A 16,285-nucleotide genomic window follows, 5' to 3' on the forward strand; every position below is an offset into this window, starting at 1 on the left:
TAAGTGGTACGTCAATCATCGTATCCATTTAGATCAGCTGTAAGATTTAGGATAGGAAGTAGGATTGACTTCTTCCATAGTCAATTCCAGTCAGAGTTGGTAGGGTGACAGGTCTACCCCAGAGTTCCTGGTTTGTTGCGTTCCCAACAGGTCTATTCTCTCATTTTACATCTACGTGAATCTATTGAGTCATTTATCAGTATGGAGCTAGGTGTCATCAGTATGCCAATACACATAGTTGTATATTGTTCCAACCAAGGAATGCCATTTTGCCCAGTATCTGGAGAGTGTAGGAGCATGATTAGCAAAAACAGGCTTGATCTCAAATCCAGCAAGTAGCTGTGAGTTTAAGATTTCCCAACACTCTGAGAACTCTCCATCTGTGGATCCTGAATTGGATTACACTCCCCCAAACAGAACTAATATGCAGTTAATAGTCCTTTTGGATTCTTGACTCCTACTGGATGAAAAACTGGCAGTAAGGCTTTTGCACAATTATATCTTGGGCCCTAGTTCAGTGACCATTTTGTCCTCGCATGCTGAAAGCGTGTCTGTGTGTGCATGATGACATGCATGTGCGTGCCCACACCCATAATACAATATGTGTGTGACACACACACACGTATGTGATCCCCAGCCCCACACATGCACATGTGAGCTCCCACACCCTGTTTTGGGCCTAGCAGGCCTCCCTGAAGCCTCTTGGAACCAAATAGGGAGGATGGGTGTGTCCCCCGCCCCTGTGCATGCTGTTACAGGTGTTATGTCTGCCTTGTATGCAGCTTTATTCCTCTCTAGCATTTATCTCCATTGTTCAGTGATGTACTTTCTGCCTCTCTAGGATTTACCTCTATCTGTTCCTGTATGTGGCACTTCCTGTTCCTGTTGGGTGTATATAGCTATATTCTTGATGGCTTGTATAGTGCTTTAACTGCATTTTGATTAAACAACACACGCTGCAGAAACCCCAAAATCAGCTGGCCAGCAGGAAGCATGTGTGCATGCGCGGTGGAGCTCAGTCGGGGCAATGGCTCACATGCCAGCAGAGAGGCCTCTGCGTGCCACTGTGGCATCCTCTTCTTTTTGCCTAAGAGGAGAGGGGGAAAGATGATCTCAGGTGGTGATCTTTTGTGGAGGGAAGCAGAGAAGGTAACTAGATCAATCAGGGCAGAATCATTCAGAAGTGAGGAGATGGCTGGCTGGAAGGTACCTTCCTGAGAACCCGATGCAGCTCACGAGCCATAGTTTAGTGACCCCTAATCTAATGGGACCAATAAGAAGGGCCTTCTCCATAGTGGGTCCCTGCAGAGCTAAGATTGGCCCTCACTTTTATACTCGCAATGCCCTGAAAACATAATTCTGCCAACAAGCCTGGGGGTCCCAGAGTGATATGGAGCCCATCAAGTGGCTAGTCTGATTATTGCCAGAGGAATAGGATTTATTGGTTTTTGTACTGAGCCTTCTCTGGAGTCACCTTGAGTAAGTTTGGCAGCCATATGCAATTAATTAATTGATTAATTTTCCTATGTTGGATATAGAGACAAGTAGATCTAAAGCAAGTAATGGGCTAAGCAATTATACTTTAATATGGATTATTTTAATTGTGCTAAAGTATAGAATCTTCTGGTAACTGACATTTTAAAAACCATCACAATAACCCAGAATAATCATGAAATTTTTGTGGTTTTTCCAAGTACAATTAAATATTGTAATTCCAATAATTAGTACAAATATTGTAATTCAAATAATTAGTACAAAATAAAGGAAAGGTAGAAGAATCAATGTTTTTTTCTTCTGTTTTTCACTTTTTACTCTGAAAAACAGAAGAAAAAAAAACATTGATTCTGGATATTACAGGTATATTTTAACTCTAGTAATTGTGACCAGGGTTTCTATTGCTAAGTGATACAGTCATAAAGCAAAACATCACAGGACTGCATCACTTAGCAGTGGCTAACTCAGCAGGCCCCATTGCCATTGTTAAACAAAAATTAGGGGTCATTAGGCAAGGACCTCCTTGCAACTTCCTGCCAACTTTCAACAACCAAAGTTAGTTAGTAAGCCAACAGGGAGTTGAAAATCCCAGCAGCTCGCAAGCAGGCTGACAGGCAAGTAAGTGGCATGTATGTGTGATTTTTGGCTTATGGGTGGCTGATGCCAGGTGAGGGAAGTGCACAGGTGGTTGTAGAGACACATGAGAATAATTTCAGGCCATGGGGATATTTATCCAAGCTTCACTGCTGGTTTGCTCATTGATTTTACTTGTGGGACGCTGACAAGGAATAGTAATAATTGTGAATGAAGACACTGCATCCGCATGTAACTACTTGCTAAGTGCCAATATCATGTGACCATGGGGTTGTGCGGCAACCAGAACTTTGATGACTGGTGATAATTAACACTTGTTCAGCACTTTTGCAACTTCAAACAATTGCTAAACAAATGGTTGGTAAATATAGAACTTTATTTATCACAATTACTGAACTGCCTGAAACCAGATGAACATGGCTTAGAGAAGATAAGTGCTAAAAGCAAGATAACATTAAAATACAAAATAATATAATGACCAAATTTAGAAGCTGTCAGTCACCAAAAGCCCTCTAGAAGAACAGTTTTGGTGAACAGTTCTCCATAGTGGTGGAGGTAGCATCCAGTCTGGGTTGACCTTCATCCACTCATTGCAAGGATTGAGTCTGGTACAGTTGTTAAGCCACGCCCTTGTTGCTAGGCAGACCCAGATTCCGACTCAGTCCCTCAATGAGGATGGATGCGTCTATCTCTCTCCGGTCTTCAAAAAATATTTCTTGTCATTTGAATTAAGATTGTGAGTATTTTCAACAAAATTGCATCGGATTGGTCTTGTGATTCACTATGGCTCTCACTGTCTGAAGCCCCTTGCAGGGACAGAGAGTATTGTGGGGTTAAGTCTCTAAGCCCTCTCAGGGCACAAAGGCTGTTGTGAAGGCTGAAGAGTTTGGACTGCCCTGCGTTCATTGATTGTGAGCCGCTTCTCTTGCCGCCTCGACTCTTGTTATCGCTGGGTTCACCAGTCATCTTCCTTTAATTGCCTGCTGTCAGACTCCCCATCGGGACCACATTCCGCCGCTCCTGTCAAACAATCGAGCAGTGAACCGCAGCAGCTCAGGCAGTTAACTTTACATTTCAAGCCTTTTGGCTGCTGCGGAGCAACCTGAACGGCTTAAAGTGATCAAGGAGCTGCTGACAGCGATCAGAACACTGATAAAGAGACTGGTGTGAGCAGCGTTAAGGAACGGCCGTTTTCTCGCTGCCTGGTCTCCGAATCAATTTAAAAAGGGGCAAATCGCTATTTTACGGCACTCCTGGCAATTAACCAAAATGGCGGCCACTATTGTATCAGAGCCACCCACGGCAACAACAGAGCTCTCTGGGGAGGCAGTTAACCCCCAGGCAAGTGAAGGGGTCTCTGTGCCTCAATCACCACTTCAGCCTTTCACATCTGACACCGCAGGGTCTGGCAAGGCTCTAAAGAAAACCTTGAAATCCTCTGTAAAGGCTATTAAATCTAAAAGATCTTCTAAGACCAGTTTGCGCTATGAGAAACAGAAAGACAAAGCGCTGGAACACATATATAAAAAGGCAGCCAATAAGAAGGGATCTTTCACCCATGCCTCTGACAGGCCATAGCAGGTCCAGGGCCAATTGTCCTTGCTGCTTTCTCCTGGGGATAGACAGAGTAGAGTGCCTTCCCTTAATCCCCTATTTCCCATTGATGTCTCAAGCATTTGGGGACCGGCTCAGGATTCTCAGGCCTCCCTACCAGTCAGGGGTGACATACTGCCACCCACTGTACAGAGGATGGATGCAATTCCATCTACTTCAACTGCCATACACCTTGACCAGCCAAATCCCCTGTGTATGGACAGTTTTCAAAATATCATAACCAGTGCTATATCACAGGGTATTGCAACAAACAGGGCCAGTCTCAAAAGCAACTGGATAGCATAGTCAAAGCACCTCCAGGGCCCATTCCAACCGTAGGCCCTGCGGTTCCTAAGCAGGAGGATCAAGACCACTCCTCTGAATCAGAGGAAGGTGAAATTAAAGAGGCTGAGCTGTCTGAGGATGAGAGCAGGGTCACTGAGCAAAAGGCCTTTTCTGGCCTCTTTCCTCCAGCCCTCTTTCAGTCCTTATTGTATAAGGCCAAAATGGCCTCAAAATTTGGATCTCAACCGGCAGCTGCCACCCCTCGACCGGTGACAGTTTGTGCAGAAACCATCTTTTCAGAGCAGGCTCCTCCATCTGAAATGGTGCCAATGCCTAAAATATTTGTGGACCTAGTCCAGCACCAGCGGGCGGCTCCTACATCTGGGCCAAGTCCCTCTGCCTCAGATAAGAAGTAATTCAATGTTGATAACGAGTTGGCGCAGTTTCTATCTATTCCCACCATAGATGCCCCCATGATTGCTCTCTATACGCCAGCTAATATGCCGGGGGCTCCAGAAGATGTCCTGAAGCCTGAAGAAAAGAAGGCAGACCTCACATTGCAGCGGGGTTACCAGCTTTGGCGGTCAACTACGGCTTCATTCTTCACCTGTTTCTGGCTCCAAGACCTGCAACAGCGCATCCCCATTGCTGATATATGGGCACACCAAGACATCACGAAAGTGGTGGCGGTGGTCCAATTCAGGTTGAATGCTACGCTGACATAGACCAGGTTCACCTCCAAAGCCATGGCGGCCTCGGTGGCATCCCACAGACTGTTGTGGCTCTGGCAGTGCAGGCTGATGTGCGCCACAAATGGCGTTTGGCCTCTGCCCCCTTCAAGGGCAGCTCTCTATTTGGGGATGCCTTGGATCCATTTCTTGTGGAGAACAAGGAAAAGAGGAAGGTCCTCCCTACAGTGCCGAAGAAGGGCTTCAACTCACCGGCTCCCTATCCCAGATGTCCTTCCTTTTGAGGGCAGGACTTTGGCTCGTCCTTTCGGGGGCCGGACTATGGGATATAGGTAGCAGGGAAGTTACAACTCTAGGCAGAGGGGCCAATCTGATCGTTATCAGTGGGGAAAGTCCTCCAAACATCCCTTTTTCAGAGGCGGGGGACTTTTTACTGCCGGAACTAACATTCCAGGGACCAGTTTTCCCATCGGAGGTAGATTAGCCCACTTTGCTGATCTATGGGATAACATCACCTCCGATGCATGGGTTAGATCAACTGTTAGAGCAGGGCTTACCCGTGAGTTTATCTCCAACTCCCCTAGGCTCTTCAGGACCTGTCCAGTATCATCCAATCCAGCTCGTCAACGTCTCATGCAGGAGGCGATTCAACATCTCTTGGATATATGGGCCGTACAACTAGTACAGGCGGACGAATGCGGGCAGGGATTCTATTCAATACTCTTTGTTATTCCCAAGGCCTCGAGGGGCTGGAGAGCCATCCTTTATCTTAAGAAATTAAACAAGTTCATTTGTTATAAACGTTTCAAGATGCATTCTTTGCAGACCATTTTGGGTGCCATTAGACATAGTGATTTCTTAACTTCAATTGATTTAACGGAGGCTTACCTCCATGTTACCATTTGGCCACAACATAGGCAGTTTCTACGGTTTTCCTACTAGGTCATCACTTCCAATTCACAGCACTACCCTTTGGACTTTCCTCGGCACCTCAGGTATTTACAAAGGTGTTAGCGGCTTTGGTCGCTGCACTGCGAGAGGTGCCCATTATATTACACGCCTATTTAGATGACATCCTCATTCAATCCTCATCACCTAGGCAGACACGGAGGGATTTTGCAACCACCATGCAGGCCCTTCAGGACCATGGGTTTTCGATTAACATACCCAAGAGTCGTCTCCACTCAACTACTAGGTTGGTGCATCTTGGGGCATTGATCAATACTGTGGATTGCAGGGTATTCCTGTTGCATGAGTGACAGGAATCCATCAGGGCCCTAACGGGTCAGGCAGCCAGGGACCGCAGATGTTCCTTGGCTTTTCTCTCAAAGTTACTGGGTACCATAGTGTCGGCCATTAGGTTTGGTTTGGTTTGGTTTGGTTTGGTTTATTTGGATTTATATGCCGCCCTTCTCCAAAAGGACTCAGGGCGGCGTACAACATTAATTAGGATTGTTCCTTGGGCACGGTTACATTCTAGATACCTCCAATGGTTCCTCTTGCCTTTTTCAGAGGAGACTCTTAAAGTGTTCATTGGCCAAGGTTTGCATCCCGGCAGAGTTCTCTTGCTCCCTCATGTGGTGGACGTCCCAGGCCATCACCAAGGGTCAACAATTCAAAGACCAGAATTTATTGACTGTCACCATGAACGCCAGGCTATTCGGCTGGGGGCCCACCTCTAAGCACAAATAGCCAGGGTCAGTGGGACCAGGTGGACCGCACCCACAATATCAACTGGTTGGAGTTGAGGGCTGTCCACCCGGCCATCCACCACTTCCTCCCATTAGTGGCGGGCAAACATGTTCTTGTGATAACGGACAATGTGTCAGCCAAGGCGCACATAAGCCGCCAGGGGGGGACCAAGTCTCGCTTCCTCATGGACGAGGCCATGAAACTAGGACTTTGGGCCGAGAGAAACTTGCTTTCTCTGACTGCGGAGCACATCTCGGGGGTAGCGAATGTGCAGGCAGACTGGCTTAGTGGCGAGGTTGTGGACAATGCCGAATGGCGCCTGCATCCATCGATCTTCCAGGACATTGTGGACCGATTTGGCATGCCCGTGATCAATCTCTTTGCCACCCCCAACAACACACAGCTCCTGCGTTCTACTCTCGGTTCCCAGCACAGCGGTCGGAGGGGGTGGACACTCTATGCTGCAATTGGCCACCCGGCCTACTATATGCCTTTCCCCCGCTGCCTCTTCTGCCACAAGTCATCCAGAAGATCATTGGGGAGAGGGCCGAGATCGTGTTGGTCGCACCCCACTGGCTACGCAGGACTTGGTTTGCCGACCTGCAGACTCTTTCGGTGGATCGACCCTGGAGGATCCCTCGGGACAAGATCTCCCTCAGCCAGGAGTCACTGGACCATCCGGATCCTCAGTGGTTCCAATTGACTGCCTGGCATTTGAGCGGAGCGTCCTAGGGGGGGGGACAACTTCTCCTCCAGAGTCATAAAGACGATTCAGACTGCTAGGCAGCCATTCTTCGAACGAATCAACGATTCCACCTGGCGATCATTCTGCTTCTGGTGTTCCGGTAAGACATTAGACCAGTGATGGCGAACCTATGGCACGCGTGCCAAGGTGGCATGCAGAGCCATTTGTCAGGGCACGCGAGGCGCTGCCCTGTCAGCTGGCCAGTGCGCATGCGGCTGCTGGCCAGCTGACTTCACCGTTATTAAAAGCCATTTTTTTCGCCTTCCCCAGGCTCTAGAGGCTTTATAGGAGCCTGGGGAGGTCGAAAAGAACCTCCCCGCCCTCCGGAGGCCCTCCGGAGGCTTCAAGGACCATCCAGAGGCTTCCCTGAAGCCTTCGGAACGCTTAAAATGACCCTCTGAGCAAACCGGAAGTCACTTCCGGTTTGCTCGTAGGGTCGTTTTGAGCACTCCGAATGCATCAGAGAAGCCTCCAGATGGTCCCTGAAGCCTTCGGAACGCTTAAAACAACCCTCCGAGCAAACCGGAAGTGACTTCCGGTTTGCTCAGAGGGTCATTTTAAGCGTTCCTAAGGCTTCAGGGAAGCCTCCGGATCGTCCCTGAAGCCTTTGGAGCGCTCAAAACGACCCTCCGAGCAAACCGGAAGTCACTTCCGGTTTGCTCAGAGGGTCCTTTTTAAGCGTTCCGAAGGCTTCAGGGAAGCCTCTGGACGGTCCCTGAAGCCTCCAGAGGTCCTCCGGGGGGCGCGGGGGGCTCTTTCCGCCCTCCCCAGGCTCCTATAAAGCCTCTGGAGCCTGGGGAGGGTGAAAAAGCATGTAAAAATGGGGGGGTCGCGCCTGTTGTGCGCTCATGCGCACTTGGGGGTCGCGCATTGTATTATGGGTGTGGCATGTTCGCACACGACCCCCCTGCGCTCCCCCCACTTGTGGCACGCGAGCCAAAAAAGGTTCGCCATCACTGCATTAAACCCTCCCACGGCCACTATCCCTCATGTCCTCAAGTTCCTCCACGATGGCCTGGATAAAAGGTTAACTCCCAACACCATCCGGACGCAGGTAGCGGCTATTTGTTCAGTATTGACATGTGGGGGTTCCCCTTCGTTATTCCAACAGCCTACGGTATGCCATTTCCTCAAAGGAGCTTCCAATCTTAAGCCACCTGTGGTGCCCAGATATCCTCCTGGGATTTGCCTAAGGTTCTCGAAGCTCTGACAGTGGCTCCCTTTGAGCCTCTGCAGGATGTTTCTCTCAGATTCCTCACCTTGAAGGTCTCTTTCCTGGTGGTCATTACCTCCGCAAGGAGGATTTCAGAACTACAGGCACTTTCGATGAGGGAGGACCTGTGCGTTTTCCATCAAAATCATGTGGTATTATAGCTGGACCCCTCCTTCATTCGCAAGGTGTGCTCTTGTTTCCATCGAGTTCAGGAGTCCATTTTGCCTAACTTCTGCCCCTGTCCAACGCATCCCTTGAAACAGAAGTGGCACACCTTGGACGTAAGGAGACCTCTTAAGGTTTATTTGAAAAGGACCTCTTCTTTTCGAAAATCTGAGGCTCTTTTTGTGTCCTTCCAGCCGGCTTCCTTGGGCAAGAGAGTCACCGCTTCTACCATAAGTAGATGGTTGAGGGCCTGTATTTCCTTGGCATAGCAGTCCCAGTCTACGCCTGTGCCTGGACAGCTAACCGCACACTCTACGAGGAGCACTGCCGCCTGGGTGGCACAGGTCTTCCTGCAGGAGATCTGTAGGGCGGCCACTGGGCTATCCCATCACCCTTTATAAGGAACTATAAATTGGAGTCCTTCGCATCTGCGGATGCAGCCTTCAGCCGCAGGGTGTTACATTCCATCGTTAGGGCTGAGGCATCACCGAACCAGTCATAAGCCATCCCAGGGACAGATCCAGCTTTCGTACGTCCCAGACTGGATGCTACCTCCACCACTATGGAGAAAGGGTGTTGGTCCTTACCTGAGACACCTATTCTCATAGGGTGGAGGTAGCATCCAACCCCTCCCAGACAGGGATTGGTTCTTCTATTTTTTCTGTTTTACCTTTGCTTTATTGGTGTTCACTTGACTTCTATGACTGACGTTTACGTTAGACACCACTACAGGATTGTCTCAAGATCGCTTGACCGGACTGTTCTCACCTGTTGTACCTGAGACAGATGATGCATCAGGTCTGGATTTTCTTTGTCGAAAGCTGGGTCTGCCTAGAGACAAGGGTGTGGCTTAACAACTCTACCAGACTCAGTCCTTGCAATGAGTGGATGAAGGTCAACCCAGACTGGATGCTATCTCCACCCTGTGAGAATAGATGTCTCAGGCAAGGACCAACGCCCTTTTTCACCAGCTACTAAGAATACTTGCCATTGGCCCCCATCATGTCACATTTCTGGTAAGTGGGACCAAGAAGCAGCTGTTCCTTAGTTGCACAGACAAAAATATTACATTAAATTGAGTTGAATTTCAGATTAATTTGGATTAAATTTCTGTGCTTCTGGAAGTAATAAAGTTGAGAGACTTTTATACTTAATATTGGTTATTCAATGAAGAATTTAAATGTTTGTATTACTTCATATAGAATGGCTTAAAAGATTTTTATCCTAAACAACTGGGGATTATTACCAAATAGGAGAAAAAGAATTAAATTTCCTAAAGCAACCAAAGTTTTCAATGACTATTGTATAGATAATTTTCTCCTTAAAAATGTTGATATAATTTACACATTTACTTGAAGAACTTCTACATCTAATATAAAAATATGATGTTCTGAATTTTGTAGCCTAATAATTATTTTAGAACTATCCAAAATGCAGTACACAATTCTGGAGCTGAAAAAGTTATATTTGGTTTCTATATGCTGCTTCAAGCTTGCTCTGTTTAATCATTTTTAAAGCTTAGGTGGTGTAAATTGAATTTAACACTGTAGTTGCAAGAGTGTTATACAAAAAGTCCAAATGGAAAGCTATTGGCATCGATTCTTATTGATGTTAAACTCTGTAGCACCCTCTGTTGTCATGTGGAAGCAGTATCAGGTATACTGTCTTCAGCAACTGAAAATAATCGAATGTACTTTATAATACAACAAGACAAAAGTTAATAGTTTAACTTTTAATTTAAAATCTCATTTTATTCCTATTTTTGTATTTCATCATAGTGAGTTTTAACTTAATGCAGTAGGTTTTTTTTTCTTACAAATTTCTATAATATGAGATTTGTTTTATAGACAAAGAAATTTCACATGTGTGGTATATAAAACTTCCAAGTTGTATATTACCCATACCATTTTTAATTCTTTAACTGCCGTGCTTCAAATAGGGAAAAAAAACACCTGAATTTATCAGTGCTAGAATTAAAAATGTATAATTGTATGGAGCAGATGTTTTCATAAATATTTGGTATAATTGATTTCAACTAGGAAGAAAGCAATTGCTCTTTTTCTAAATTCTGTCTTTCCTTATGCAGATAATTTTAAAATACTGTATTTAATATTGTTAATGAAACAAATCTATTGGTTTGATTTTCACAGTCAAAAAGAAAGAAGACGATTGTATTATATTTTGATCTTCAAATCAATTAAAAAGTATTCTAATGTTTATAAAATGTTTATAAAAATAAATTACAGTAAATTCTGGCTCAGCAGGAATCTTTTTGCATTTATAATTGTTAGTATTAGATAGTATTGCCATACTTTTGACCCACCCACCCCCAGCAGTTTTCTTCCAAGGGCTAAAATTCAAGAATTCTATACATCATATTGTATACTGTGTCTGCTGTCAGTACAGAAAAGAAAAATATCCACTTATTCTTCTTGGATGCCAATTTACTTTCCTTGCTATTTCTGCATTTATAAAAATACCGCTTAATTGAGAGAGCATCTTTTTAAAAAAACTTTTAAAATAAGCACAGCTTAATTGTTTTACACCTGAAAGCTCAACTGCAGCTGCAAGAAATTTTGAGCAAACCAGTATTCTTGACTGATCTGTCATCTACAAAGTGTGCAAAGAAAAATAGGTAGCTGTCATTAAAATTACATTTCAGCTTTCAATAACCATTTAATGAGTAGTGTAATTATATAAGTATGGTACCTCAAGTACTTCACTCAATAATTAAAAATAATCTCATCTTTAAAGTGAAAGCTCTAATTATTATTTGACTTAACCAGGACCACTGTTATGATCTCCAGTGGCATCTCAGAATGTTTTGAAGGTATAAATTAAAACTGAATAAATCATTAAATTATTAAGCTTTAGATATGCTAAAATGAAAGTATGTGGTATTTTAAAAATATGCAATTGCATTTCACAACTTTGTAATGTAAGCAACTTCTTTCCTTTTCCCTTTTTTCTTCTCTAAGATCACAGATTGTGCCCTTTTAAAAATATACATATTGGTATATGATTTTTTTTCTTGAATTACTTCAGAGCAGAAACCATGGTGATTAATAATGATCAAACATTAACTTTTTTTTTTACAAAAAGAATACAATATTCTTCTGGTTATATTATTTGTCCTTTCATTTTGATTTATAAAAAATAGAAATTTGAAATTCAAAATGTTTAGATTATCCTAGAAGCAAATTACTTTTCTTTTATAACTTTAACAATAAAGATCTATGCAACTTACAAAGAGAAAAATAAAAAAAAATCATTTTCATTTCAACTACAAATTTATATTATAGTCTACAATTAATAAATAATATAGTTTGATTATCCTTGTTCACTCCCGCCCCTCGACCATATTTAAGTAGAAAATAACATGGACAAATGTAGTTTCTATCTTAAATCTGCAATTTTTGTTACTATAATACTTCTAATCAATTAGCTATATGAATTGATTTTTTCCCCAAAATAAACATTGATGATCTTCTGTTGTTCCAATCATTAAAAAAAGTGGGGAAATGTGCTTAGAAGTACCTATAGAGCAAGGGTATCAATAGCCAGAAAATCCTTGAAAAGATAAGCAGCAGGTTTGAAAGTGCATAAAAAGAAAAGTGATTACTAGAAATCACTATGTTAAAGATAGACCTGGCCAAATAAATCATACTACTTTTTTGGATAAAGTGATTAGATTAGTAGACCAAAACTTTTTAAATAGTTAGATTTCAATAACAAAATTGACATTGTTTATAAAATAGAACTGTCTGAGGTGAATGTTTCCACTACCTGATGAATTTGTGGTTGGTTGAATAGCTATACCCAAACTGTGATCCTTAATGGATTTATATTTATCGAGGGGTATATGCAGTGGGATGCTTTAAGGCCCTATCCTAGGACCGGTGCTCTTCAACATCTTTAAAAATACCTTGGATGAGGGATAAAAGAAAAGTCATCAAATTTGGGAGACAACATAGTCTGGAGATGGGGACTTTCTTAACACATCCCAAGACAGGCTTAAAGTTTAAATTATCTCAGTAGTTTCCCCAGTATCTTTCCATCAGTGTTTGTTCTTTTGCTACTGCTTGTCTTCCCTTTGGCCCATCCATTTTGATCTTTGAAATGCCTTTCCAGAAACCTTGAATTAAGAAACTTTGTCAAATTTAATCTGCTAAATTTGAAATCACTTAGATCCATGAAATCAAGTTTTTACTGTCTTTCAGAAGAAATGTGCTACGATAATCAATCTGGAGACTAAACTGCACTGTTTGTATTTTAATATTACCATTAATGTTCATTAGTAGAATTTATAGGGAAGGAGAAATTTATAAAATTTGATTTGTGAGAACTCTTGATTGAGCTATTAACGTGACACCTTTTTCCATGCAATTTTATTTTTCTAATATCATACTGTGTTTACTTTTTAGTATAGTACAAGATAGCTATTATCAGTTATTGAAGTTCAAACTAAAACTTTCCATGTATAATGGTAGTCTATAGAAGACTATTTATTATGTAGTGACTAAAAATATTTAAGCATAGCATAGGAATTACAAGTCTTACAAATATTCCTAAGGTAAGATTGTGCATGTTATCGAGTTTCACAGTTTCACTAATCAAAGATCTAGTATTTTTATATATTCACATTTGTGCATTTTGCACTTAACATACTGAAAACTCTCATGTCTTATAATTTTAGATGCGTCAAATGAAAATGGAAGAGTACAACTTACTTTGGATTCTGATGGGATATTTTTATCATATAGGTAAGAATTTTCCAACTTCTTTCTGGGCAGCTTTTCTTAAATTTACATTCATAACGAAAGAGGAAATAAAGTATATTTATATTCATTATATATATTGTGTTATTGTGATACTTACTGTGTAACATACACATTTTATTTCAAAAATATAAAAGAAACACAGTATATTTTGGAATATCTATAATTAAACTTCTTATAATCAGATAGTAAAATATGTTAAGGAAGTTAGTTGTCAGTTTTAAATTCACTTCCAATCCTCATATAATTTTACAAAAATTATATGTCTGTGATTGTCTATGGAGATTCTCAGTCATCCAGGTCATGGTTGTCCCAAAGGTGCTTTTTCAAAAGGCAACTAGACTTTCTTTGCTTTTCCTTGAAGACATTTTGCTTTTCCTCCAAGAAGCTTCTTCAGCAATTGTCTGTGATTGTTTCTTTAAATACTTTTAAGCTGCTAGGTTCTTACCAATAATCATCTTGACTTCCACTAGTCTATTTTTCAATTATTAATTTTTCCCCAAATTTGCAAGTATTTCATTAAATGAAATTATATGCTGTCAATTCTCCTAATATTTTGAACAATTCAATTTTTAGATGTTATTGACGATTGTAGTTGAAGGGTGACAGATTGGGAAATGTGTCAAGTGAGGAGTCACAAGGTTGAACTGCATAGTTTTTCAATATATTATGTTTCATCCACAATCAGCCACATAGTTAGATTGGATTTGGCATTTTTATCCACCAACCAAGTCCTTCTCAAGGACCTGGGATAGTAAGTATTTCTGTCTGATGGTGTTAAAGGTACCTCAGGATATTAAAGCTGCCTTTTGCAATTGACTAATGGTTACAGAATTTTAATAATGGTATTCAAGTAGAACTCTAGTTGTTTTGGCATTGCATCTATGTTTGCTTTCTTCTGCCACAGTTATTCTACTTATATTTGCAGGTATTTGAATCTTGGGATTTTCTCCAGTTCTTTGTTTTCTATTCTGCTTTCCTCAGGTACTGCCACATCCCCCATCCAGACTCTTGTCTTTTTTTTAAATCATTTCTTTAGTCTGGAATGTTTTGTGGCTGGTCCTTGTCTCTTTGAATTCCCAGAGCACTTTATCTTCTTCACTTTCTATTACTTTGTTTATTTTGTGGTCCCAACAATTTTTGTGGGTAAGCAAGTGGCATTTCTTAGAGATATTCCAGTGCACCATTATTTCTACTTGTTTGTAGTCTGTGTGATATTTTTGCAGCAGCTAGCTAGGTGGTCACCCACCACTGGTACTGACTGTGCAATACTTTTTTTTTTGTCATCTATCTTTTTTATTCATTATTTAGTCTTTCTTGTTACATACAATCTCCATTCAAGTTGGTCTTATTTATCTTGCAGTTTTCCAAAATCATCTTGTCAATTAAGTCTGATCCTAACACTTAATGTGCTGATCTTATTTTCCAACCTTATCTTCCATTTTAGTATTGCATTGTTTGGCTTTTTCTTTTTTTGCTCTTTGTTGATTTTGCAATTCAGTTATTCAGTTACAACTGCAGTTGGTTTGCTTCTTGCTGTGAGTTGGAGTTTATATTTCATATTACCGTATTGATATCTTTTAATTCTTGTGCTAGGTGTTTCTTTGGAACAAGCTTCAATATACACAACCTTATTCTTTTTTTGTATGTGCTGTTCAGTATTTTTTGTTTCACTTTTCTTCTTTATTCTTTTGAGGAGAAATCAGAGGAAGGGGTGCTTGATTTCAGAATGAAAACAATTCAATACAATTCAATACAATACAATAGTAGAGTAGGAAGGCACCTTGGAGGTCTTCTAGTCCAACCCCCTGCCTAGGCAGGAAACCCTATACCGTTTCAGACAAATGGCTATCCAACATCTTCTTAAAGACTTCCAGTGTTGGGGCATTCACAACTTCTGGAGGCAAGCTGTTCCACTGATTAATTCAGTAGCTATGCTGACTTCCTCCACTACTAACTTCCCCTGGTTTATCTCTATAATCTGAGCCATTTCTGGCAAGGCTTCACTTTCTTTGCCACAAGTAGATGTTTTCAATTCTTCCAATTCTATTTCTGTGAATACCTTATTTCATATTATAAAATGATGTTGATATTCTAGCCTCTGTTCTGTTACTTATTTATTTACTTAATTAATTAGCATATGACATCTACAGAGGTCACGCAATCACTAATATACAATATTAATGAAACCTGTGGACAAACACAAATATAAGTTTAAGATTTACATTCCAGCTTTTCTTCCAGAAGTCCTGCAGCTGCTGGCTCTGATTGCTAAGTCACTAGTGCTGAGTGCTATAGCCCAGAGGTGGGTTGCTGCCGGTTCGCCCAGGATCAGGTGAACCGGTAGTGGCAGCTGCCGGATTCTGCCCATCCACACACTTCTGCGCATGCACAGAAGTATTGCCCAATCACATGCACGTGTGCACGACTGAACCGGTAGTAAAATAAATTGCAACCCACCACTGCTATTGCCCATTTATCACTAAATATCCACTAACTCTAACACTTAGTATTATCCTTTTGACTGATAACTCATCCAGTATCAGTTTCTTATGTCTCGCCATATTATTTAAGGAAAAGACACTCTTGTTCTGGCACCTTTGATGACATGTCCTGCATGGTTGAACTTCGAGCATAAGTCTCATCTGCTCACAACCATGTGAAGGTAGTGCCTCTCTGGGGGCACCTTGTTATTACTGTTGTTGGTTCACATTCAGATATATAGACTGGATCTAGCAATTGGGTTCATTATTATTATTATTACATATAACATGGCTGCCAGTTCTTTAGCTGGTGTTGGCCTTCATATATATTAAGTCCTTTGGAAGAACCTAGGAAGTCATAATGTTTTGGCATAGTGTCAGAACAGATACAAGCAATGTAGCCTTTTGTCATTGATAGATGCATATGTTGTCAATGGACATAATTTTCTAAGTGCTGGTCACAATGTGCCGATAACCATTTTCACCATAATCTTCCCAATTTCATTTTCAAATCTTGATACTTTGTGATCTTCTCCAATTGTTTTTCTTCTACT

At 41.8% G+C, this 16,285-nt stretch overlaps 1 protein-coding gene across 3 annotated transcripts in view; it reads left to right on the plus strand.

The window, feature by feature from the left end:
• Positions 1–16,285, plus strand: part of TBC1D5 (TBC1 domain family member 5) — a 407,032-nt gene that overhangs the window by 169,479 nt on the left and 221,268 nt on the right. For all 3 annotated transcript variants that reach the window (XM_081970868.1, XM_081970866.1, XM_081970867.1), the window contains exon 4: positions 13,167–13,233. In XM_081970868.1, the coding sequence (XP_081826994.1) occupies positions 13,167–13,233 (67 nt within the window). The remainder of the gene's footprint in view (positions 1–13,166; positions 13,234–16,285) is intronic.

The sequence above is a fragment of the Natrix helvetica genome, assembly GCF_964273705.1.
Source record: "Natrix helvetica genome assembly, chromosome: Z".
Taxonomy (NCBI): Eukaryota; Metazoa; Chordata; class Lepidosauria; order Squamata; family Natricidae; genus Natrix; species Natrix helvetica.